General features: G+C 39.0%; 1 protein-coding gene across 1 annotated transcript; it reads right to left on the reverse strand.

Moving 5' to 3' along the window:
• Window positions 1-26358, reverse strand: SATL1 (spermidine/spermine N1-acetyl transferase-like 1). The gene is made up of 5 exons (XM_011971355.1): window positions 24703-26358; window positions 21240-21291; window positions 12915-12995; window positions 12104-12205; window positions 1-274 (listed from the first exon to the last, which is right to left on the reverse strand). Exons 1-4 carry the CDS (start codon window positions 26356-26358, stop codon window positions 12156-12158), a joined length of 1839 nt encoding a protein of 612 aa, XP_011826745.1. The 3' UTR covers window positions 1-274; window positions 12104-12155.

Genomic DNA, 26358 nt, shown 5'->3' on the forward strand with positions numbered 1-26358 from the left:
GATGATCACTTGCTGTGTTATACAACAAAGTCAAACTGCTGGTAGACTTAGGTGACAGTCAAATGTTGGAGGCTATGTTGGGATGAGTTGTTTCAAGGCCTCTTTCATTCTTCCCATGCCATGTCCAGGAGTTCTTCTCTGTTAAAACGAAGAGATGCCAGCCCTCCACAGAGGAAAGGTCTAAAGCCCCTCGACTAGTGTAGTAGTAGACAGAAGCCTGGTTCCAAATGATGACAAGAAAGTGCATGCGGTTACATTGAGTTCTGATGGCTATCTGTTTAAAAACAAACCAGCAAATATTAGTTTCATTTGAAAGTATAATCTTCATTAACATATATATTTTATTGAAGGTCTACTCTATGCAAGACACTATGTGTGAATAATACTTCCAAATATAGTAGTTATCTTTTGAACTTTTCTATAGCTGTAAAAAGAAAAAAAAACTCACTTTTCTGAGCTTCAAAGCCCTCTTTAAAAGCTCAAAACTGATTTGCAAAGCCTTTGTCATATAGAAAAGATGTACCTATAAGAACACATGTTTTGATATGTTTCCAAAATACAAGAAGATCTTCCTTTTATAGTCTTGTAATATTATACTGTGGGCCTGTTTTTTTGAATAAAAATGCTTTCTAATCTTCCTCTTTACTTTCACTTGATAGCAAAAAGGGTGTATAGTGTGGTTGTGGATTATATATAAATCAATTTTAATTGACTGTAACTCATATGCTGTTTATGATCATCTGATTTGAAAATCCACTTTAATTTGGGTAGAAATTTGAAGTATATGTTGGGGTTATGTTCAAATGATGAGATTAATGATTTAATTTATGCCCTGTGAATATTTATTGAAGAAAAAGTTAGTGAATAGAATATCAGTACTAACTGTAATACATACCTGACTTAGCCTCTTCAGCATTTCAGCTCCAATACCTAGACCTTTTAAATAGACAATGCAAAATGAAAACTGCAAATTTCACTTAACTAGTCATTTGCTTTAGTTTAAAATAAGTAATATCTAAAACTCTGTATCTTTTTTTAATATTATTAATAGCTTGTGGAAACACAACTCATGAATGCTTTCATATCCCTTTTTCCTAATTGGAATGAAGTACAGAAGGTCAGAGAAGAGTTTGGGTTTATTTTAAAGATCCATGAAGAAGTGAGTCTCTGCCACTATTGTCTTATAATGGTGTATTTCTTATCTGTTTTTACTGAAAACCACCTAAAATGTAAAAGCATTTTTAAAGATAAAAGTATATCTGTGTGACCAGGCACAATGGCTCACACCTCTTATCCCAGCATTTTGGGAGGCCAGGGCAGGAGGATCACTTGAGCCCAGGAGTTCGAGACCAGCCTGGGCAACACAGACTCTCTTTCTACAAAACATAAAGAATTAGCTGAGTGCTGTGGCACTTGCCTGTAGCCCCAGCTACTTGGGAGGCTGAGGTAGGAGGATTGCCTGAGTGTAGGAGGTCGAGGTTGCAATGAGACGTGATCACACCACTACTCTCTAGCCTGGGTGACAGAAAACCCTGTCTCAAAAACAAAATTAAAAAAAAACAAAAAAAACATATAGCCATGTGATAGCTTGGCTTATTCAAACCTTGAGAGGAAGTAATAAAATGTTTTTCTAATCTGTGACTGAGTGTTCACTGCATGAAAGAATATCTAGGATAGTGATCAAACTCATTAAGTAGCAATAAGTTACATTAAAACACCATATGTATAGTAAAATCTTGTCTCCTTAAAATATGTCATTTTAATTTTTAAAGTATTTAGAAGTATCGTTACAGGAAGTCAGGGATCCCGAATGGAGGGACCGGCTGAAGCTGTGGCAGAAGAACATAAATTGTGAAGATTTCATGGATGTTTATTAGTTCCCCAAATTAATACTTTTATAATTTCTTATGCCTGTCTTTATTGCAATCTCTGAACATAAATTGTGAAGATTTCATGGACTCTTATCACTTCCCCAATCAATACTCGTGATTTCCTATGCCTGTCTTTAATCTCTTAATCCCATCATCTTCATAAGCTGAGGATGAATGTCACCTCAGGACCCTGTGATGATTGTGTTAGCTGCACAAATTGTTTAAACGATATGAAATCTGGGCACCTTGAAAAAAGAACAGGATAACTGCGATGTTCAGAGAACAAGGAAGATAACCTTAAAGTCTGGCTGCCTGTGGGCCGGGTGGAACAGAGCCGTATTTCTCTTATTTCAAAAGCAAATAGGAGAAATATCGCTGAGTTCTTTTTCTCAGCAAGGAACATCCCTGAGAAAGAGAATGCGTTCCTAAGGGGAGGCCTCTGAAATGGCCGCTTTGGGAACGTCTGTCTTTTATGGTTGCAGATAAGGGATGAAATAAGCCCTGGTCTCCTGTAGCGCTCCCAGGCCTATTAGGACAAGGAAATTCTCGTCTAATAAATTTTGGTCAGACCAGTTGTCTGCTCTCAAACCCTGTCTCCTGATAAGATGTTATCAATGACAATGCGTGCCCGAAACTTCATTAGCTATTTAAATTTTGCCCGGGTCCTGTGATCTTGCCCTGCCTCCATTTGCCTTGTGATATTTTATTACCTTGTGAAGCATGTGATCTCTGTGACCCACACCCTATTTGTACACTCCTTCCCCTTTTGAAAATCATTAATAAAAACTTGCTGGTTTTGTGGCTTGGGGGGCATCACAGAACCTGCCTACATGTGATGTCTCCCCCGGACACCCACCTCTAAAATTTCTCTCTTTTGTACCCTTTCCCTTTATTTCTCAGACCAGCCAACACTTAGGGAAAATAGAAAAGGACCCACGTGAAATATTGGGGGCTGAATTTCCCCAGATATCTGGTGCCCACGTGGTCTTTCTTTTTTCCCAAGTGCATATGGGAACCCGAGTCCCTTTGGTAGGTGCGGAGAAACGTCATCAATTTGGTCCACAGATATGTATGTTCAACTCCCTGACGACTGGTGAGTAGTCTGTATATGGTCCGGGTTAACTGTGGGTCATGTGGAGTCTAAACATCATGTTTATCTCTGCTATATTAAACTCTTATTAAAACAGGGTGGTGTTCGAGTGCCTATGGAAAATATAGTCACTCTAGTCAGGGCAGTGGAAGAATACTGTCCTTGGTTTCCTGAAAAAGGAACCTTAGATGTAGAAATATGGGATTGTGTTGGTGCAACATTCTGGGAACTGGTCTCCACAGGAAATTGTGTTCCTGTCACTGTTTGGGGTGATTGGGCCTTGGTACATGCTGTCCTGATGACATGCCAATCTCGTGAGCCCCTACAGTTACCACAGTTTTCTGAATCTGACGACCCTCCACGTCTTCCTCAACCTTCCTCTCCCGCACAGCCTTCATTATCTGATCAGCCTCTCCCTTCGTCTACTCCTCCCCCACCTGACGATGTTGAGAATTCAATGTCTAACTCCGGTGACTTTGGATTACAGTCACCCCCGACGATCTTTTCTTTTCATGAAGAGCCGGTACTTGTAGCTCCTGCGCCCCGACTCACACAGCCCAGGACCATATATATGCTAATTCTTCTCTTTTCAAATCTCTGGAGTCACCTAATGGCTCTGGGACCAAACTACAACTTACCTATAATTCTGCAGGCCCTCCCCTGTCCACTTCAGCCCCTCACCCTCCTGTTGTTTTGGTTCCTCAACCGGTCGCTTTGCCATCCACTCAGCCTGCTTCCCTGTACCCTTCTTCACACATGAACGCCAGTAATCACCAGTATACTTCTGCTCCTTCTGCTCCCCAATGCCCTTTTCTCACACTCTCATTCCAGTCCAACCCTCTCACCCTCATTTCCCTTTATCTACACATGCTTTTTCTGTCACTTGTATGCCAACTCCATCTCAGATGCCTACTCTTGAAACTTCAATGCAACGCTTGCTACGCCAAAACAAAGAAACAAGTGGATTAGACGCGTGGACTTATCCGGTCGCTCTAGACCTGTAGCAGGACGAGCCGCAGACAAAACTCCTCGGACACTGGATTAAAGAAGGAAGAGGTTTTTTATTGGGCCGGGAGCATCAGCAGACTCGTGTCTTAAGAGCCGAGCCCCCCGAGAAAGAGCTATTTGGCCTTTTTAAAGGCTTACAACTTTAAGGGGTCCACGTGAAAGGGTCATGATAAATCGAGCAAGCGTGGGAAACGTGACTGGGGGCTACATGCATCAGCTAACAGAACAAAAAGTTTTATAATGCTTTTTTCATACAGTGTCTGGAATTTACAGATAACACAAGTAGTTTAGGCCAGGGGTTGATATTATTATTACTTTGTTTAGCTCCTAGGGCCGGGTGGTGGTGCCAAGGTTGTCTGGCTATTTATCTTACTTTTGTTTCTCTCTCTCTTTACTCCTGTCTTGTGAACTAGGCAAGGTTGGGGGGAGGAAGGCAGCGTGAGTAATAGTGGTCTCCTTCCTTAGACCCACCTAACTTCCAAGGGGTACAAATGCGTCATTATGTACCTCTTAATCTTACCTTTTTAAAAGAATTTAAGGATGCTTGTACTCAGTATGGTCCTACTTCTCCTTATGTTAAAATGGTATTACACACTTTTTGTACAGAGGTCACTTTGCTTCCTTTAGACTGGCAAAAGCTGTTCTGACCCCATCTCAGCATTTACAATTTTGTACTTGGTGGTCAGAAGAGGCTCGTTTGCAGGCTCAGCTAAATTGAACTAAATTGAACTAGTTACTCAGGCTCAGCTCACAGGCTCTGATAGTTTCTCTGATTCTCATGCCCAATTAAACTTTGATGCTCTTACCACAGAACAAGTAACAAAGGTGTGTATGAGAGCTTGGGATAAATTACCTGCTCCAGACCAAGCTCCTGTTTCTTTTACCATGGTTAAACAAGGTCACTCTGAATTATACCCTGATTTTTTAGCTAAATTACAAGATGCTTTTGAAAAATCTGTCTTTGATGAGCGTGCTCAAGGTATTCTCCTTTGTATGTTAGCTTTTGAAAATGCAAACCATGAGTGTAAAATGGCCATGCATTCTGTCCAACAACAAAATTTACCTGATCACGAGGTGTTGCCTGCATATATTAAAGCTTGTGAAGGCATTGGATCAGACACCCACAAAGCTATTCGGTGGGCACGGGCATGAAGGACACCAACCAAACTGGTCCCACTAATTCTTTTCTTGGAGCCTGCTATAATTACAGTCAACTTGGTCATACTCGAAAAAATTGCACTGTTAAAAACTTAAAAGCAGCCAAGCCAGCTCAACAAACACGACCAAATGCTGCTGCTACTGTTTGCCCACGTTATCGCAAAGGTAAACATTGGTCCAGTAATTGCTACTCTAAAGATGATGTAGATGGAAATCCCCTGCCACAACACCAGGGAAACGGGGAGCGGGGCCAGTCCCAGGCCCCAATATCAAATGAGACGCTTCAGACTCAGACCAATGTTGCTTTTCTGCTTCAGGTGGTCCCAATGCAACCCTCAGCACAAACAAATTTACCTACAGCCAAACCAAATGGGTCCCAGCCTCTCCTGTCTCAGTACAATGCTTGTCCACCTCCGCAGTAGGGGGCGGGGTGGTCGATCTCTGTAGTACTATTCCTCTAAATTTACTACCTAACTCTTTGCCTTTAATTGTCCCCACGGGGGTCACTGGCCCTTTACCTCAAGGTTCAGTGGGTCTGGTGTTAAGTAGGGCATCCACCTCTGCTAAAGGTATCATCATTTATACTGGTCTCATTAATTCTGATTCTGTTGATGAGATTAAATTAATTGTGTCTGCCAAGGTTCCTGTTTCCATTCCGGATGGTGAGTCAATTGCTCAATTGCTTTTACTACCTAATACCATTTTAAACAAAGGAGATAAGACACGTAGCCCTGGGATGGGCTCTGGCAGTAAAAAGGCCGCTTATTGGATTAATGTAATTTCTAAACAACGGCCCACCTGCACCGTACACGTTCAAGGAAGAAAGTTTGAGGGCCTAGTAGATACTGGAGCTGATGTTTCTGTTATTTCCTCTAGTTTATGGCCTTCCTCCTGGCTTAAACATCCCGCTAACATGGGACAAGTAGGTGGTGGAAAAGCTGAAGAAGTTTATGACAACACATTTGTCTTGCCTTATACTGACCCTGATGGTCAAAAGGGTACAATGCAGCCTTATATCACGCCAATTCCCATTAATTTTTGGGGTAGAGATTTTCTGGCACAATGGGGGGCTGAAATTAATGTTCCACATAACTCTTACAGTGCTCCCAGTCAGCATATGATGGAAAACATGGGGTTTGTTCCTGGGCTCGGTCTCAGTCCAAAGCATGAAGGGATTACTAAACCCCTCCCAGTTACTATAAAAGAAAACAGGGCTGGTTTAGGTTATCCTTTTTACTGGCGGCAGCTGCCACGCCTCCTGATCCTATCCCTTTCCAATGGAAATCTGACACACCCGTTTGGATTCAGCAGTGGCTGCTTTCTAAAGAAAAACTGGAGGCTTTAACTCAATTGGTTTCTGAACAGTTACAACTTGGAAATGTGGAACCTTCTCTTTCCCCCTGGAATTCTCCTGTGTTTCTAGTAAAAAAAGAAATCAGGCAAGTGGCGGATGGTAACCGATTTAAGAGCCATTATAATGCCGTAATTAAACCTATCGGTACTGTCCAACCCGGCATGCCTGCTCCTGCTTTAATACCTAAAAATTGGCTTCTCATAGTTATTGATCTTAAAGATTTTTTTTATATTGCTTTACATAAATCGGATTGTGAAAAATTTGCTTTTACTGTACCATCTATCAATAATCAGGAGGCTGCAGCTCATTATCAATGGAAAGTACTTCCTCAGGGAATGCTGACTAGCCCTACAATCTCCCAGGTTTATGTTGGACAAGTGCTTTCACCAGCTCAAGCCCAATTTCCCCAGGCCTGTATTCTTCATTTTATTGATGATATTTTAATTGCTGCCCCCACTGAGACATAATTAATTGACTGTTACAAAATTTCGAGCCGCCATGTTACAGAGGCTGGGTTACACATCGCTCAGGATAAAATTCAACAGACCACTCCTGTTCAATGTTTAGGAATGGTGGTCGATAAACAACATATTCAACCTCAAAAAGTTCAAATTAGGAGAGATTCTTTGAAAACATTAAATGACTTCCAAAAACTTTTGGGTAACATTAATTATTTAAGACCTGCTTTAGGTATTCCGACCTATGCGCTGTCTAACTTGTTTTCTACACTGCGGGGAGATTCCGGTCTCCGCGGTCCCAGGACTTAGACCCCTGAGGCTTTACTAGAACTGGAATTCGTAGAGGAAAGAAACCAGACCACCCAGTTATCTAGAGTACAGCCGTTTCAGCCTTTTCAACTTCTGGTTTTTGCTTCATTACACTCCCCTACTGGACTAATAGTTCAACATAATGATTTAGTGGAGTGGTGTTTTCTTTCTCATTCTGTGTCAAAAACTTTGTCTGTTTATCTGGACCAAATAGCCATATTAATTGGACAGGCTTGGTGTAGAATATTTCAAATTTCTGGATTTGATCTGAATTTAATTGTAGTTCCTTTAAATTGACTCGAAGTTCAAACCGCCTTTCAACATTCCGTACTGTGGCAAATTCACTTGACTGATTTCATTGGCGTTGACAATCATTATCCAAAGAACAAATTGTTTGATTTTATAAAGATGACGTCTTGGGTGGTCCCTCGATTAACCAAAGATCGGCTCATTCCTGAGGCCGTTACAGTGTTCACTGATGGCTCCAGTAATGGCAATGCTAGTCATGTAGGCCCTACAGACAAGCTTATTTCTACCTCTTATACCTCTGCTCAAAAGGCAGAGTAAATTGCTGTGATTACTGCCTTACAGGATTTCCCCAAACCTTTAAATATTTTCTCTGATTCTGCTTATGTTGTACATGCCACTAAAAATATAGAAACTGCTACTATCAAACATATTGATAATTCTGAATTGGCTTCTTTATTTTCAAGGTTACAACAGGTGTTTCGCCAACTAGACACCCTTTCTATATTACACATGTTAGATCTCATACCACTTTACCAGGACCCATGTCTGCCAGTAACCATAAGGTCGACTGTTTGATCTTTTGCAACCCAAGAAGCTCAGGAGTTCCATAATCTCACTCATGTCAGTGCTGCTGGATTAAAAGATAAATTTGCTCTTACCTGGAAACAGGCTTAGTTTATTGTTCACAGCTGTCCTCAGTGCCAAGTTTTTATACTTCCAAATCAGGAACCTGGCGTTAATCCCAGAGGCCTAACTCCTAATGCTTTACGGCAAATGGATGTAACTCATGTTAGCTCCTTTGGCAGACTGTCATATGTACATGTTTCTGTAGATACCTTCTCAGGTTTTATCTGGGCTACTTGCCAAACAGGGGAAGGCACGGCCCATGTTAAAAAACATCTGTATTCTTGCTTTGCAGTTATGGGGCTTCCATATCAAATAAAGACAGACAACACCCCCGGATATGTTAGTAAGGCTTTTGATTTATTTATGCAACAGTGGGGATTTCCCATATTACTGGAATCCCTTACAATCCTCAGGGACAGGCTGTGGCGGAACGGGCCAATCACACTTTAAAAACCCAATTGTCCAAAGAGTCTGAACAGCAAAAACATGATTTAACTACCCCCCACTCCCAATTATATTTGGCATTGTTTACATTTTTTAAATGTTCCTAAAGATAATAATCTAACTGCAGCCGAATGCCATTATACAGGCAAAAAATTCTCCCTAAACGAAGGCAAGCCAGTGTTATGGAAAAACTCCCAAATTAATACCTGGGAACCTGGCACAATTATAATGTGGGGAAGAGGATATACTTGTGTTTCACCAGGAGATCATCAATCCCCTGTCTGGGTACCCACCAGGAGACTCAAGCTTCGGGTGAATACTGACAACGAAAACCACATGGAAAAGATGTCCATGTCAGAGACCGCCCTCAGACGTGGTGAGATCTGTGCCAACTCCTCAGAAGCAGGCACACCAAATCACAATGGGTCTGATTCAGTCCTCCCTGATGGCAACGGAGACCCATCTAACTAATCCCACTTCTCCTGATTACCTTTCTTTTTCTCCTTACAAACCTAAAAATCTCACCATTTCTATTAGCCTGAAAATAACATCCCTCTGTTCTCTTCCTCCTTCAGCCCTCAATCTCACTTACACTAGGTTTTATTTAATGATTCTCCTCCTTATACTTTCTGTCTCACCAGTTTCCTCTCACACTGATTTACCTGCTACACAAAATTATTCTTACTGGACTTATGAGCCTTTTCCTCCATTTATTCGACCTCTCACCTGGATTGATGCTTCTGCAGAAATCTACACTAACAATAGTGTGTGGATGCCTGGAGCTACAGATGACCATTGCCCTGCTCAACTAGGAGAAGAAGGCACTGCATTTAATGTTATCATGGGTTATAAATACCCACCTCTGTGCCTCGGACATGCACCTGGTTGTATCCATCTAGAAACTCAAGTCTGGGCTGCTTATCTTCCGGAGAGATCAGTTACAGAGGAACCAGGACATTTGATCTCTGGCCTCTCCCTTTCTACTTTAAAACAAATGAAAGGGGGAGTAATGGGAGATATCCCATACTTTCAATATAAATCTGCAGGAAAACCATGCCCTAAAAATTTTGAGGGCCCATCTAAAACTTTAATTTGGGAAGACTGTTAACTCACATGCAGTCATTTTAAAAAATGACTCATATGGTTTAGTAATAGACTGGGCACCCAAGGGCTATTTAAAAAACAATTGCTCCTCTGGCGGAAAGGAATGCCTGGAGGCTACTTATTTTATTTCTTATTGGGAGAACAAGAATCATCATTCTACTTTGCATAGGAGGTTCAGCTCATTCTTTCCCTTAAAATGGGAAGATAAAGGCATTACCTGCCCCCCCCCCCAGACCTCGTATGATACTCCCCATTCTGAGCCCAGAACACCCAGAACTTTGGAAATTGGCTATTGCCATGTCTGGACTGCGAGTATGGGAAGGGGAAACTATTCTGTTTGTTGTTCCCACTACCGCCCCCATCTCTCAGTATCAACGTAGATCTGGACATTCTGCTTTACTTACTTCCAACCTGACTGTTCCCATATGGAGTTGTGTTAAGCCTCCTTACATGCTGTTAGTGGGAAATAACAAAATTTGGACGAACAATCAAACTGTCCAATGCATTAATTGTCAGTTATACACTTGTATTAACTCCCATTTTGACTCTAGGAAAAGTGTAATGTTGGTTCGAGCTCAAGAAGGAATCTGGATTCTGGTAACTTTGCCCAGACCTTGGGAATCCTCCCCCTCAATACATTTAATTAATGAAGTGTTACAGCAAATTCTAAAAAGATCTAAGAGATTTGTTTTCACTTCAATCGCTGTGATCATGGGCCTAATTACAGTTGCTGCACTGGCCAGCACTACCGGAATGACATTACATCAATCTATTCAAACGGCTCATTTTGTTAATAATTGGCAAGCCAATTCCACCCAAATGTGGAATTCTCAACAAGGCATTGATCAAAAATTGGCTAATCAAATTAATGATTTAAGACCGTCTGTTAATTTGGCTTGGAGATCACGTAGTGAGTCTCGAACATCACATGCAAATGCAGTGCGGTTGGAATACCTCTGCTTTCTGTATCACCCTGTATTCCTATAACAAGATTGATCATTCATGGGAAATGGCCAAAGGACACCTTCTGGGTAGGGAAGATAATTTATCATTGGACATAACTAAATTAAAGAAACAAATTTTTGAAGGCTTTCAAGCTCACTTATCCATTGTGCCTGGAGCTGAGGCCTTAGATCAGGTGGCAGAAAATCTTTATGGACTAAACCCCACGACTTGGGTTAAGTCTATTGGGGGCTCAACTGTAGTAAATTTTGGAATTATGTTTCTCTGTTTAATCGGCTTGTCTTTAGTGTGCCAGACCAGTCAAAGAATCCTGCGTCAAAATTGAGAGAATGAACAAGCCTTCATCGCCATGGCACATTTATATAAAAAGAAAAGGAGAGATGTTGTGGGAAGTCAGGGACCCTGAACGGAGGGACCAGCTGAAGCTGCAGCAGAAGAACATAAATTGTGAAGATATCATGGACATTTATTAGTTCCCCATATTAATACTTTTATAATTTCTTATTCCTGTCTTTACTGCAATCTCTGAACATAAATTATGAAGATTTCATGGACTCTTAACAATTCCCCAATCAATACTCTTGTGATTTCCTATGCCTGTCTTTACTTTAATCTCTTAATCCCATCATCTTCATAAGCTGAGGATGAATGTCACCTCAGGGACCCTATGATGATTGCGTTAACTGCACAAATTGTTTAAACAATATGAAATCTGGGCACCTTGAAAAAAGAACAGGATAACTGCGATGTTCAGAGAACAAGGGAGATAACCTTAAAGTCTGGCTGCCTGTGGGCTGGGTGGAACAGAGCCTTATTTCTCTTCTTTCAAAAGCAAATAGGAGAAATATCGCTGAGTTCTTTTTCTCAGCAAGGAACATCCCTGAGAATCAGAATGTGTTCCTAAGGGGAGGCCTCTGAAATGGCTGCTTGGGGAATGTCTGTCTTTTATGGTTGCAGATAAGGGATGAAATAAGCCCTGATCTCCTGTAGCACTCCCAGGCCTATTAGGATGAGGAAATTCTTGTCTAATAAATTTTGGTCAGACTGGTTGTCTGCTCTCAAACCCTGTCTCCTGGTAAGATGTTATCAATTACAATGCGTGCCCAAAACTTCATCAGCAATTTTAATTTCACCCCGGTCCTGTAATCTCACCCTGCCCCCATTTGCTTTGTAATATTTTATTACCTTGTGTAGCATGTGATCTCTGTGACCCACACACTATTCGTACACTCCTTCCCCTTTTGAAAATCACTAATAAAAACTTGCTGGTTTTGCAACTTAGGGGGCCATCATGGAACCTGCCTACATGTGATGTCTCCCCCGGACACCCAACTTTAAACTTTCTCTCTTTTCTACTCTTTCCCTTTATTTCTCAGACCAGTCAACACTTAGGGAACATAGAAAAGGACCCACGTGAAATATCGGGGGCTGAATTTCACCCAATAAATATCATAAATTTTAGTTTTACCTTGGTATGCTTGTGTGACATAAAAGTCCTCTAGGTAAAGTACCTTGCCAATCTATGAGTCATATGTAAAGTAGTACATGGCAAATCCAACAGTCAATTTGCCTAGGAAGGGAGTAGAAAGGGTGTAGAAAGGTTGTGTTGAATCTTAGCCAGTTCTTTACCCCCAAATTGAATGTCTTTTGGTGTTTGTTTAACTATTAAAGTAATAAATGCTCATTGAAAAAAAAAATAACAGTACAAAAACTTATAGTGTAGAGGACTTAAGTCCTTTAAAATATAACCTTTAAGATATAAGCCTTCTTTTTATAGTGTGGTGTACGATCTTCCAAAAAATTTTAGCTGGGCGCAGTGGCTCATGGCTGTAATCCCTGTGCTTTGGGAGGCCAAGGCAGGAGGGCCAGTTGAGCTCAGGAATTTGAGACCAGCCTGGGCAACATTGTGATACCCTGTTTCTACAAAAAATAATTTTAAACTAGTTGGACATAGTGGCACATATGTGTAGTCCCAGCTACTTGGGAGGCTGAGACACTTGTGCACAGGAGTTTAGTTGGAGGCTGCAGTGAGTCATGATCATGCCACTGCACTCCAGCCTGGGTGACAGATTAAGACTCCGTCTCTTAAAAAATTATAATAATAATAATGCTTATACAAACATAAGTACATACCATGCATATTCTTTACCAAAAAACTGGGTTTATACACATTCTTTTCTCTTCTGCTTAATAGTAATTATATGCTGCAAAACTGTACTATTTTTCAGCATGGAAAAAATATATTCCAGATTAAACTGGAGAAGAAAGATTTACTGTACCTGATGGTTTTTGTTGCTCATTTACTTCTGCAATCAGGCAGTAGAAAAGGGGATTGTCCCCAAAGCCATCTCTGAGTAAATCTGAAATATCAATTCATATATAGTATGTCAGAAAGTTTACAGCAGAGAAGGAGATGGTGGATAGGAAGCACTAGGAATTTATCCACCTGGATAGCAATTGTATTGACAGAAACTAAAGTGAGTATTTTGGAACTCTGGAGTTTATCTGAACATTTGCAACTTACAGGAGACAGCCTGACTGGTCAACTGCTGTTAATTTGGATCAAATTCAGCCATCAGTGAGGTGGCAGCTACCCAGTACTCAACACCATCTACTCCATGGGAACAGCAACCTGTATTTCTGTAGCAGTTTGCTGGAACCAGGGTGATCAATAAACATCTTGTCCTCAAAATACTGAAGTTCTGTGTTTTGACTGTGTATTGTTACTCTGATCACTGAGGTGAGGACTTGGAAACCCCCACAAGCTGAAGTGGCTTCCAGGAGATTTAAAGGAGCTGCCTTGTTTTGTGAGAGATTTGGGAATTAAAAACATATATACAGGGGAATTTAGAAAGTTACCATGTGTGACTACATAAAGACACAGAGGGGACCTGAGAACACATTAAGCTTTCAACTCAGGCTGATTTGTGACACAGAGACACCCTGTAATGCTTTAAAATAAACTCCATCAGATCCTGGGGGAAAAGGATATCTGATTTCCAAAGTTACCATAGTATTAGTTTCAAAGTCTAGCTTTCAACAAAGATCACAAGAAATGATGGTCATTCAAAGGAATAAAATACATTAACAAAAAACATACCTGAAGAAAGCCAGATGTTTGACTTACTAAATAACTTAAAACATCTGTCTTAAAGATGCCCAAAGAGATAAAAGAAGACATGCACAAATACAGGAAAAAAAATATATAAACAAAATAACATAGATATAAATTTACAAAAATCCTCCCCCTAACATTCTGAAGCTTAAAAGTACAATAACTGAAATGGAAAACAAACAAACAAACAAACAACAAAAAAAACTATACTGGAGGGGTTCAAAGACACATTTGAATAAGTTGAAGAAAGAATCCGTGAACTTGAAACTAGACCAGGTGAAATTATTGAGTCTGAAAAACAGGAAAGGGATGAGGAAAAGTGAACAAAGCCAAAAGTGTCTGTGGGACATCATCACCATTAAGTGGAACAGGATATATCTTGTGGGACAGGAGAGAGAGAGAGAGACAGAGAGAGAATGAGAATGAATGAGAATTTGAAAAAATAACTGCTGAAAACAAAATTTGACATAAAACATGAATCTACAAATACAAGAAGCTTAACAAACTCTAAGTAGGATACACCCAAAGAAATCCACACCAAGACACATTATAATGAAAGTCTCAAAAACCAGACAGAGAATACACAGCAAGAGAAGCAATTTGTCATATATGAGGGTCCTCAATTAGATTACTATCTGATTTCCTGTCAGAAACCTTGGAAGCCAAAAAGCAGTGGATTGATATTTAAAGTCTGAGGAGCGGGAGGAGTGGGGACTGTCAGCTAAGAATTTTATATCCACCAAAACTGTCCTTCAAAATGACGGAGAAATTAAGACATTCCCAGACACCCCTTCCCCGCCCCCGCAAAAAAAAAGAAACTGGAGGAATTCATTACCATTAGACCTGCCCAAAAAGAAATGCCAAAAGGAGTCTTTCAGGTTGAAATGAAAGTCATCTAGACAGTAACTAAAAGTTGTATGAATAAAGATTTCTGGTAAAGACAGATATATGAGCAATTATAAGAGGTAGTATTGTAATTATGTTTATACAGTTGACCCTTGAACAACATGGGTTGGAACTATGCAAGTACACTTACACATGGATTTTTTTCAAACACAAATCAAAAACAATATTCATTGGAGGAGAAACCCACATATACGGAGGACTGACTTTTCATATATGTGAGTTCAGTAGGACTCACTGCGGGACTTGAGTATGCATGGATTTGGGCATATGCAGTGGGTCCTGGAACCAGTCTCCTGCATATACTGAGAGATGACCCTAACTCCACGTTTTGTTTTCTACATTGTCTAAAAGACAAATGGATAAAAATAATTATTTTTTTTTATTTTTTTGAGACAAGTCTTGCTCACCCAGGCTGGAGTGCAGTGGCATGATCTCAGCTCACTGCAATCTGCCTCCTGGGTTCAGGCAGTTCCTGTGCTTCAGCCTCCCATGTAGCTGGGACTACAGGCACCTGCCACCATGCGCAGCTAATTTTTTTTAAGTATTTTTAGTAGAGATGGGGTTTTGCCATGTTGGCCAGGCTAGTCTCAAACTCCTGCCCTCAAGTGATCCACCCACCTCAGCCTCCCAAAGTGCTGAGGTTACAGGCGTGAGCCACCATGCCCAGCCTAATGTATGTTATTGGGCACACAATGTGTAAAGATGTAATCCCTGACATCAATAACAGAAGATGGGGACAGAGATATATATAAGAAGAATTTTTGTATGCTATTGAAGTTAAGTTGGTTTAAATCAAAATTAGATTGTTGTAACCATCAAATATCCCCATGGTAAACAAAAAAAGTCTATAAAATATACACATAAGGAAATGAGAAGGAATCAAAATGTTTCGCTACAAAAATAAAACACAAAAAAAGGACTAATGGAGGAAAGTAGGGACAACCAAAAGCTTTAAGGCATATGGAAAACAGTTAAATAGTACAGGCGAGTCCTTCCTCATCAGTAATTAAATGTAAATGGATTAAACACTCCTGCCAAAACACAGAGATAGCCAGAATAGATTAAGGAAAACAAACAAACAAAAAAATGATCCAAGTATATACTGTCTACAAGAGACATACTGTAGATCCAAAGTCACAAATACGTTGAAAATGAAATGATGGAAAAATATATTTCATGCAAAGAGTAACTAAAAGAGAGCTAGGGTGGCTATACTAGTATCAGACAAAATAGACTTTAAGTCAAAAACAGTTACAAGAGACAAAGTACATTATGAAATGATAGAGGGGTTAATTCACCAAGAACATATAACATTTATAAATATACATGCATTGAACATCACAGCTCCAAAGTATATGAAGCAAACACTGACAGGACCGAGAGAAGTACACAGCAAGACAATAATAGGAGATTCAATACCCCACTTTCAGTAATATATAGGACAACCAGACAGAAAAGTAGATGACTTGAACACTATAGACCAATTGTACCTAACAGACATATACATAAAGTTCTATCCAACTACAACAGAGTACACATTTTTTTCCCTCAAGTACACATGGAACTTTCTTTAGGATAGATACATTAGGTCACATACCAAGTCTTAATAAATTTTAAAATATGAAAATCACACACAATATTTTTTCTAATGACAGTACAATGATACTAGAAATCAGCGGGAAAAAAATTTGAGAAATTTACAAATATGTGGGAATTAAACAACACACTGTACATAACCAATGGGTCAAAGAGGAAAGTATAAGGGAAATAGGAAAACATTTAGATGAATGAAAATGAAAACACAACAAACACGCTTACGAGATGTAGTGAAAGTAGTGCTCAGGGGGAAAATTATAGCTGTAAATGCTATTTTAAAAAATGATCTAAAACAATAATCTAACTTTATGCCTTAAGGAACTAGACAAAGAAGAGCAAACTAAGCCCAAAGCTTGCAGAAAGAAGATAATAATAAAAATTGGATACAGATAAAACAGAGGATGGAAAAACATGGAGAAAATCAATGAAGGTTGATTATTTGAAAAGATCAACAAAACTGACAGCTAGACTGACAAAGAGGATGCAAATAATTAAAATCAGAAAAGAAAATAAGGACATTACTGCCAACACTACAACATTAAAAGGGAGTATAAAAATATTATGATTTATATAACAACAAATTAGAAAACTTAGAAGAAATGGACATATTCCTTCAAACATATAAATTACCTAAACCTACTTAAGAAGAAACAGAAAATCTCAACAGACCTGCAAGACTTTGAATCAGTAATCAAAGATCTCCCAACAAAAAAAAGTAAGGAACCAAATGGCCTCATCAGTGGTGAATTCTACCAAACATTTACAGAATAATTAATACCAGTCTTCCTCTAACTCTTCCCAAAAATTTAAGAGACGGAAGCACTTTATAATTAATTCTGTGAGGTCAGCATTACTCTGATTCCAAAGGCAGTCAAAGATATTAGAAGAAAGTTACAGGCCAATATTCCTTAATAATATAGGTTAAAAACTTCTCCACAAAATTGGAAATTGAACCCAACAGCATATTAAAGGGATTATTCACCATAATCAAGTGTGATTTATCCTAGGTATGTAAGGCGCAGCAACATAAGAATATCAATTTAATACATCATATTAATGAAACAAAGGGGGAAAACCCACAAAATCAAATCAATGAATGCCAAAAAAGCATTTGACTAAAGCGCAACACTTTCAAGATAAAAGCTTTTATAAAACTAGGAATAGAGGGACATTCCTCAACATGATACAGTGTACTTATGAAAACGACATTACACTTAATGGTGAATGACTGAAAACATTCCCCCTTAAGATTAGGAAGAAGGCAAAGATGCCCACTTTCACCACTGGTATTCAACATTGTACTGGAAGTTATGGCCAGAGCTATTAGACAAGAAAAATAAATAAAAACCATTCATAGGCAAGGCCCAGTGGCTCACGCCTGTAATCCCAACACTTTGGGAGGCCAAGGCAGGTGGATCACCTGAGGTCAGGAGTTCGTGACCAGTCTGGCCAACATGGTGAAACTCCATCTCTGCTAAAAATACAAAAATTAGCCAGGCATGGTGGCATGCGCCTCTAATCCCAGCTACTCGGGAGGCTAAGGCAGGAGAATCGCTTGAACCTGGGAGGCGGAGGTTGCAGTGAGCTGAAATTGTGCCAGTGCACTCCAGTCTGGTCAAAAAAAAAAAAAAAAAAAAAGTCCATAGTAGAAAGGAAAAGCTAAAACTATCTCTATTTGCAGATCACATGATTCTATATAGAGAAAATTCCAAAGAATCTAAGAGAAATCTTCTAGAGCTATAAACAAATTCAGCAAAGTTGCAGGGTACAAGATCAACAAACAAAAATAAGTTGTGTTTCTATATAGCAGCAAAAAACAAACCAAAAAATAAATTAAGAAAGTAGTACCACTTACAATAACCCCTAAAAGAATTGAATACCTATGAATACATCTAATCAAGGAGGTTAAAAACTTGTATACTGAAAGCTATAAAACATTGCTGAAAGAAACTGGAAAACATCCACAGAAATTAAAAAAAAAAACCTATATATGCATAGGAAGACAACATTGGTAGGATGCCAATACTATTCAAAATGATCTACATATTTAATGCAGTCCCTATTAAAATTCTGACAGCCTTTTTCACAGAAACAGAAAAGCTGATCCTCAAATTCATATGGAATTCCAGGGGGCCCCAAAGAGCCAAAACAATCTTGAAAACAAAAAATAATATTGGAGGACTCAGACTTCCTGACTTTGAAACTTATTACAAAGCTACAGCAATTAATACTGTAGGGTAGTGACAAAAGGACAGACATATAGACCAATGGAACAGAATAGAGACCTCAGAATCAAACCCTCACATATCTGATCCATTGATTTTTGACAAGGGTGCTATGTCCATTCATGGGGAAAAGGACTGTCTTTTCAACAAACAGTACTAGAGAAACTGAGTATCTATATGCAAATAATGAAGTTGGACCCTTAACTTCACAGCATGTACAAAATGTAACTCAAAATAGATCAAATACCTCAACATAAGTGCTCAATCTATAAAACTCTTAGAAGAAACATGGAAAATCTTCAAGACATTGGATTTGGCAATTATTTCTTGGATATAACACCAAAAGCACAAATGACAAATGAATAAATTAGACTTTATCAAAAACAAAATACTTTGTATGTGAAAGGACAATATCAAGAACAAAAAGGCAACCCATGGAATGGGAGAAAGTATTTGGAAATAACATCCGATAAGGGGTTAATATCCAGACTATATAAAGGACTCCTACAATTCAACAACAACAAAAAACCAACTCAATTCCAAAATGTGGAAATATCATAAATAGACACTTCTCAAAGAAGATATACAAAGGGTCAGTAAGCACATGAAAAGGTGTTCAACATCACTAATCATTAGTGCAATGCACATCAAAACACAGTGAGATAGCACTTCATACAGACTAGGATGGGTATTACAAAAAACAAAAATAAGTGTTGGTGAGGATGTGGAGAAATTAGAACTCTTGTGCTTTGCTAATGAGAATGTAAAATGATGCAGCTGTTGTGGAAAACAGTATGGAGACTCCTCAAAAAAAAAAAAAAAAATTATCATATGATCCAGAAATCCACTTCTAGGTATGTGCCAAAATAATGAAAGCAGCAACTCAGACAGATATTTGTACACCAATGTTTCACAGCAGCATTATTCACAATAGCCAAAATTTGGAAACAGCCAAAATGTATAAAAGGATAAATAAAGTTATATATATAAAATCACATTTTATATATACACAATGGAATGTTATTCAGCTTTGAAAAGGAAAGAAATTCAGATACAGGCTACCACTTGGATGAAACTTGAAACATTATGCTAAGTGAAATAAGACAGACACACAAGAACAAATATTACATGTTTCCAGTCATACGAGGTACCTAGAATAGGCAAATTGGTAGAGATGGAAAGTAGAATAGTAGTTATGAGAGCCTAGGGGGAGGTCGGTCGGCAATGGGGAGTTATTGTTTAATGATTACAGAGTTTCAGTTGGGTGATGGAAAGGTCTGGAGATGGATAGTGGTGCTGGTTGCACAACAATGGATGTAATGAATGTCACTGAATTATACAGTTACAAATAGTTAAAATGATATGTGTACTTAATCACATTTTTTAAAAGTTTGCAACAATAGGTAAGAGTAAACAAAAATCAAATCTCTCACTGGCCTCTATACAAGTACATAAGGACATTTTAAGATAAAAACAGGACTGAGGACATTATGAAATTACTGCAATTTAAATATATACTGAAATTCTAAGGCAGGATGCTGGAGTATACAAAGTATTTTAGTTATGACTGTTACATATTACCCTGAGCAGTATTTTTCTAACTACAACGAATAGTGTAGGGGCATTATCTTAACATAGTACAGATTGAGTATTCCTTATCCAAAATTCTTGAGACCAGAAGTGTTTTGAATGTCTGATATGTTTTTGATTTTTAAAATATGTCATTATATACTCAACAGTTGAGCATCCCTAATCTGAAATCTGAAATGCTCCAATGAACACTTCCTTTGAGTGTAATGCCAGTGCTCAAAACGTTTCTGATTTTGGAGCATTTCAGATTTCAGATTCTCAGGTTAGGGATGCTCAATTTGTTATGCTGCTTCAGTTTGAGTACTGCTTTCATAGAGTGTACATTACTTTCAACTTTGTATTTCTTACTATTTCTTTTAAGCTAACAAAATTACTATTTAGTTAACATACTAGTGGTGTTAATGGTCAAGTATAAGAACATAAGTATCATCACATAAGACGACTGATCCATGATCTATGCGGTTCAGGGTTCTATTTCTGACCGAGGCACTAAGACTCATTTGTTAGGGCATGGCGCAAAAGACTCCACAAACATCCCAGAACTTCCTTCTGAATCTGTCACCCAGTATTATAGTGAAACCATTTATCTCCTTGGTAGAATGTTCTCAGTTTATTACATGCATTCTGAAGTATTCAACTTCAGGGAGTTATCCTTCATCAATTCTTCTAGATTTTGATAACTGTCTTCACCTAGTCTTTGCCATTTGTAATTTTATATACATTAATAATCTTTTCATCTTCATATTTACTCCCTAAAATGTTCTAATTCTTCACAAATCACTGGCCTATCCTATTAATCTTGCTATCGACATGTAGTAAATACTTTGAAAATATTTTAAATCATTTTGCTTTTATCGATTTCATTGTATCAAGCTACGACCAACATACTGGGTGTTAAATTATACTTTTTTGACCAGTAACGCTCCTCATTTTACATTCTGAAAACCAGCTGGTCTATTGCAGCTGTAAAGGTGTAAGAGCTCTTAAGTATCAATTTTGTACTAAAAATAAGGAAAATAAAATAGTGGAGCTCTGACAAAGCTATCAAATGTATGTCCTGTACATGCTAGTAATGGTGTCATCTTTGTGTACCAAGAGGAATAGCTTCCACATATCTAAGTAGTACTGTGTGTTTTTTTTTCTTGCTCTGAAAATACCACAAAGTATCTTACCAGCTGCTGTTAACTCCATTGCATCTAGCATGCTTTCACAGGCAGCCAATTCCTGTCAAAGTAGATAAAACCTTCAGTTTATGATTTAGCAATAAATTATTAAGATGATAATCATCATAAAATTTGTATTAAACATTTATTGACATGTGATATCCTGGGCAGTGTTAAAAGTTAGTCAGACTTAATCCCAGTCATCTAGAAACAAAATCTAAAACAGTAATGCAACAAAAGGATGTATAACTATTATTAGAGAGATTAACTATGTTGATACCTCACACATATGAATGTCAATTATCCAGATTAGTAACCTTGAATGCAGCCAGAAACTGGGAAGTAAAGCAAAAAAGGTTACTGAGCATTCAAGGCAGCTGTCATAAAGTTTATGTATTATGAAGCTCATAGGCTTTACAGAGAAGTCTCTCAGGTGTTTGCCTGTGAGATGTTTTTGCCATTTTAACTTGAGGATTTTTATTGTGGCTTTTTACTCTATCATGTTTTTTTTTTTTTTTAACATATTCAGGTTCTTTTCCTTCACGGTTTATATCTCATGCTTGGAAAGCAAAAGGTATTCACTCATTTTCTTTTTAAGATCATAATATTAATAATTGATTTGTTCAACTTTTTTTGGTGTAAGAAGTTAGGTAGAATTTCACCTTTATCTTTTCCTCCCAATTATCCCAACAGCACTTACTGAATAACCCATCCTGGATGACTCGACATGTCCCTTTTATCATATACTACATCCTCATTTACAGTCATCCCTTTGTATTCATGGGAGATTAGTTTCAGGACCTGCTCCCTCAGCCCCAGGATACCAAAATCTGAGCGTGTTCAAGCCCCTTATATAGCAGAGTATTTGCAATACCCTATGTATATCCTCTCATATACCTTAAATCATCTCTGGATTACTTATAATATCTAATACAATGTAAATATTATGTAAATAGTTATACTGTATTGTATAGGGAATAATGACAAGAAAAAAGTCTGTACATGTTCAGTACAGTTGCAATTTTTACAAATATTTTCAATCCATGGTTGTTTGAATCTACAGATGTAGAAGCCATGGATACAGAAGGCTGACTGCATACTTAAGAGAACTTCTGGACTCTCCTTTCTGTCCCATTGATCTATCTGTCCACTAGTTACCATAGTATTTTAATTACTTACAGTTTTATAATATCTGGTATAGATCATCTCCCCTCATTACTCTTCTTTTTTGGATTTTTAAAATGTTTCTATGTGAAAATTTGGAGATTTTGACTGAAATTGCATTAAACTTTTAATGGAAATAAGCTTTTAAAATACAGGAGAACAGCAAGGACCAGATTACATAGAGCATTAGTAAGAAGTTTGGATTTTATTCTCAAGACAGCCAGGATCTCAGTGGAATTTTAAGCATTTTGACTGCTGTGTAAAGAATGGATTGATCAGGGAGGACAATATTTATGTTGATACCTCCCCTAAGACGCTGTAAGCTCCTTGAGGGTAGAGACTGTAATCCAAGAATCCTTATATCTTTTATACTACTTGGTGTATAATCTTCCCCTAATATGCATTCAATGTTTGTACAATGAAGAAAAATAAAATATTAATACTACTCAGCACCATCTGTGGTTCACCAATGGTCCAAAACCACACTTTAGGGACCACCACAATATAAAGCTTTAGAAATTCTGGTAAGCAAGAAGTTATGGCTGCCTGGCAATGAAATGACTAGGCTCCCAAATAATGCTGTGATGTGGTGATTGAGAACAGTATAAAATGAGTTCATACAGAGGATACTTGGAATGGAACAGTCAATAAAACCTGCAATATATTCAGCTAAGCAATTACTGTAGTTCAAACTCTAATAAACTCCTCTGCAAAGAGAGACTGTTCTGCAAACTTAGCAATGAACAGGAGTTAGGACAAATGGACATAAAATATTAAGAAGAACATAAAACTCAAAGCCAATTAATCATTATATACATGTATGTGAGACAGTAAGTAATTTAGCTTTTCTATTATTTTTCCACAATGAATACTCATTAAAATTACTCCCAATAAACATCTTACGTATTATCAGATACATGTGACAAATTAAAAAGTAAATGTGGCCAGAAACCCTACAGATAGTTTCACTGAAATGGGGTAATCTAGTGATGTATTATTCCCTTGGTGATGACAATGGGCATTGCTTGGAAAGCTAGGAAAAGTACATTTGTCCAGGTAAAGAGATCATCATTCAATAATAAATTTATTAATTGCCAGCCAGGTGTCAGATGCTAGAACTACAAAAAACTCTTTTAAAAATGTTTTCTACCACCTGGAAGAATGTGAATCTGTAATAATCTGTTGGGCATAGTATTTTGATAGGTTATCTAATCATTCAGATTAATGCCAGTTAGAGAAATGATGTAAGAATTTGTGGAAATGGAATAGAATGTAAGCCATAAAACGACAGATAACCCAGTTCTTACAGATCTGTAACCAGGCCTAGAATCACTTCCACAGGTGGATTTCACTAGAACACTATGGGTATTTTATTTTGGCCATTAAAACACACTCTCCAAAGGGAACACAAACTTGGCCTGATTTAGACAAGATTTAAATATATTAGTGAGGATATTAAAACATTTTCATTACAAAACACTTATGAGGTCTGCATATCTATAATCTGTGCCTTGCTCCAGCCACATATTTACTCCATAAAGAACTTAGTCTACCGCTTTATATGGAATTGTGTAGGTTGTCCATCATATAAATGAGTGCTTTCAGCACCACAGAACTTCAGCACAGTAACTGTGAACTACTAGATATTTTATCCCCTTTAATCAACTGGAATGATTTCCAAGGAAGCCATTCAAATAAACATTTAAATGAGAAATATGTAACCCAACTGCTTGGCTCCTGAGGGCTGTCTGTGGCTGGGCTTCAGTGATCAATGAACTGTCTGAGAATGTATGGAAAATTTGTTGCATGTGACTATTGTTTTTTGGGTTAGCTGATCATCAGTTTCAACAAGTAGGTGTGGCCTTAGAAGCAATGAGACTCCTACCCCAAAATCTTAGCCACTAAAATATGAAATTCTATCATTGGTGGGTCATTTGTTTAAGGTAAGCATTTCTTTTCTCTAAGATACTCTTTTAAAGTTAAAATTTCCCCAGGAAACAGAACACATTCAGTCCCTAAAATTTCCAGGAATTGGTTCCCCTATAACTTTTTGAGCCCCTTACTATATGCCAAGCAATTTATGTGTAATCATTTTATGTTACTGTCTCATAACAACAGTCTTTTGAGATATATATTGTTATAGTCTTAATTTTAGATGCAGAAAATGAAGAGTAAAGAGGTTAAGTAACTACCAGAGGTTATGTACACATAACTAGCAGAGGCAGAATTCCAACCCCAACTATGCCTCTCTTACTCTTTCAGCCCTACACTAATGCCGTGAGGCTCCATGTAATAAAAATGGGCTTACTTTAATCAGTCGCAAAATTTCTGGGCAGTCTCCAGCCTCTGCAGGTCTTATTTGAAAATAATCCATGCTTGTCTGCCTCATGCCCATTTGGCTCACACTTGGCTGGCTCCTGCCTGGTTGACTCAGGCCTGGTTGGCTCAGTACTAATTGGTCCAGCTCTTGTTGGCTCCGGCCTGGGTGACTCGGCCCCAGTTCCCATATGCCTGGATGACCCCTGCCTGGATGGCTCATGCCTGTTTGGTTCTTTCTTGATTGGCTAGTGCCTGGTTGTCTCATGCCTAGTTGGCTGGGGACTTGCTGGCTCATGCCTGGTTGCCACATGCCTGGTGAACTCATGTTTGGTCGGCTCTGGGCCAGTTGGCTCAGGCCTGTTTGCCATGTGACTCGTTGGCTTGTGCCTGATTGGCTGGTGCCTACTTGTCTCATGCTTGGTTGGCTCCTACCTGACTGTCGCCTGTCTAGTTGCCACCTCACTGTTTGGCTTATACCTGATCGGTTCGTGCCTGCTTGGCTCGTACTTGATTGGCTGGGGCCTGATTGACTTGGGCCTGGTTGAGATGGGCCTGGTTGGCTTATGCTTGCTTTGCTCAGGAATAGTTGGTTCAGGCTTTGTGGCCACATGCCTGGTTGGCTCCTGCCTGGTTGGCTCCTACCTAATTGCCACGTGCCTGGTTGTTTCATGCCAGGTTGGTTTATGTCTGGTAGGCTTGTACCTGATTGCCTTATGCCAGCTTGGCTCATGCTTGGTTGTTTCATATCCACTTGGTTCATTTCATATAGGCTTGCACTCAGCTGGTTCATGTTCAATTGGTTCACACCATGTAAGCTTGGGCTTGGCTGGTTTATACCTGTTTGGTTGGAATCTGATAAACTTGATCGGTTTGCAGCTGGTTGGCCCATGTCTGTTTGGTTCTTACATGATTGGCTAGTGCCTGGTTGCCTCATGCCTGGTTGGCTGGGGACTTGCTGACTCATGCCTGGTTGACTCATGTCTGGGTGGCTTGGGACTTGCTGACTCATGCCTGGTTGACTCATGTCTGGGTGGCTTGGGACTTGCTGGCTCATGCCTGGTTGCCACATGCCTGGTGGACTCATGTTTGGTTGGTTCAGGACTGGTTGGCTCAGTCCTGTTTGCCATGTGCCTGGTTGGCTCAGGCTTATTTGGCTTGTGCCTGATTGGCTGGTGCCTACTTGTCTCGTGGTTGGTTGGCTCCTACCAGACTGGCTGTCTAGTTGCCCCACCACTGGTTGGCTCATACCTGATTGGTTCGTGCCTACTTGCCTCATGCTTGATTGGCTGGGGCCTGATTGGCTTGGGCCTGGTTGCGATGGGCCTGGTTGGCTTATGCCTGCTTTGCTCAGGACTAGTTGGCTCAGTTCTTGTTGCAGCATATCTAGTTGGCTCCTACCTAATTGCCATGTGCCTGGTTGTTTCATGCCAGGTTGGTTTATGTCTGGTAGGCTTGTACTTGATTGCCTCATGCCAGCTTGGCTCATGCTTGGTTGTTTCGTGTCCACTTGGTTCATTTCATGTAGGCTTGCACTCTGTTGGTTCATGTCCATTTGGTTCATACCAAGTGAGCTTGTGCTTGGCTGGTTTATGCCGGTTTGATTCGAATCTGATAAACTTGATTGATTCGTGCCTGATTGGTTCAT

Source organism: Mandrillus leucophaeus, unplaced genomic scaffold (assembly GCF_000951045.1).
Source record: "Mandrillus leucophaeus isolate KB7577 unplaced genomic scaffold, Mleu.le_1.0 Scaffold1213, whole genome shotgun sequence".
Taxonomy (NCBI): domain Eukaryota; kingdom Metazoa; phylum Chordata; class Mammalia; order Primates; family Cercopithecidae; genus Mandrillus; species Mandrillus leucophaeus.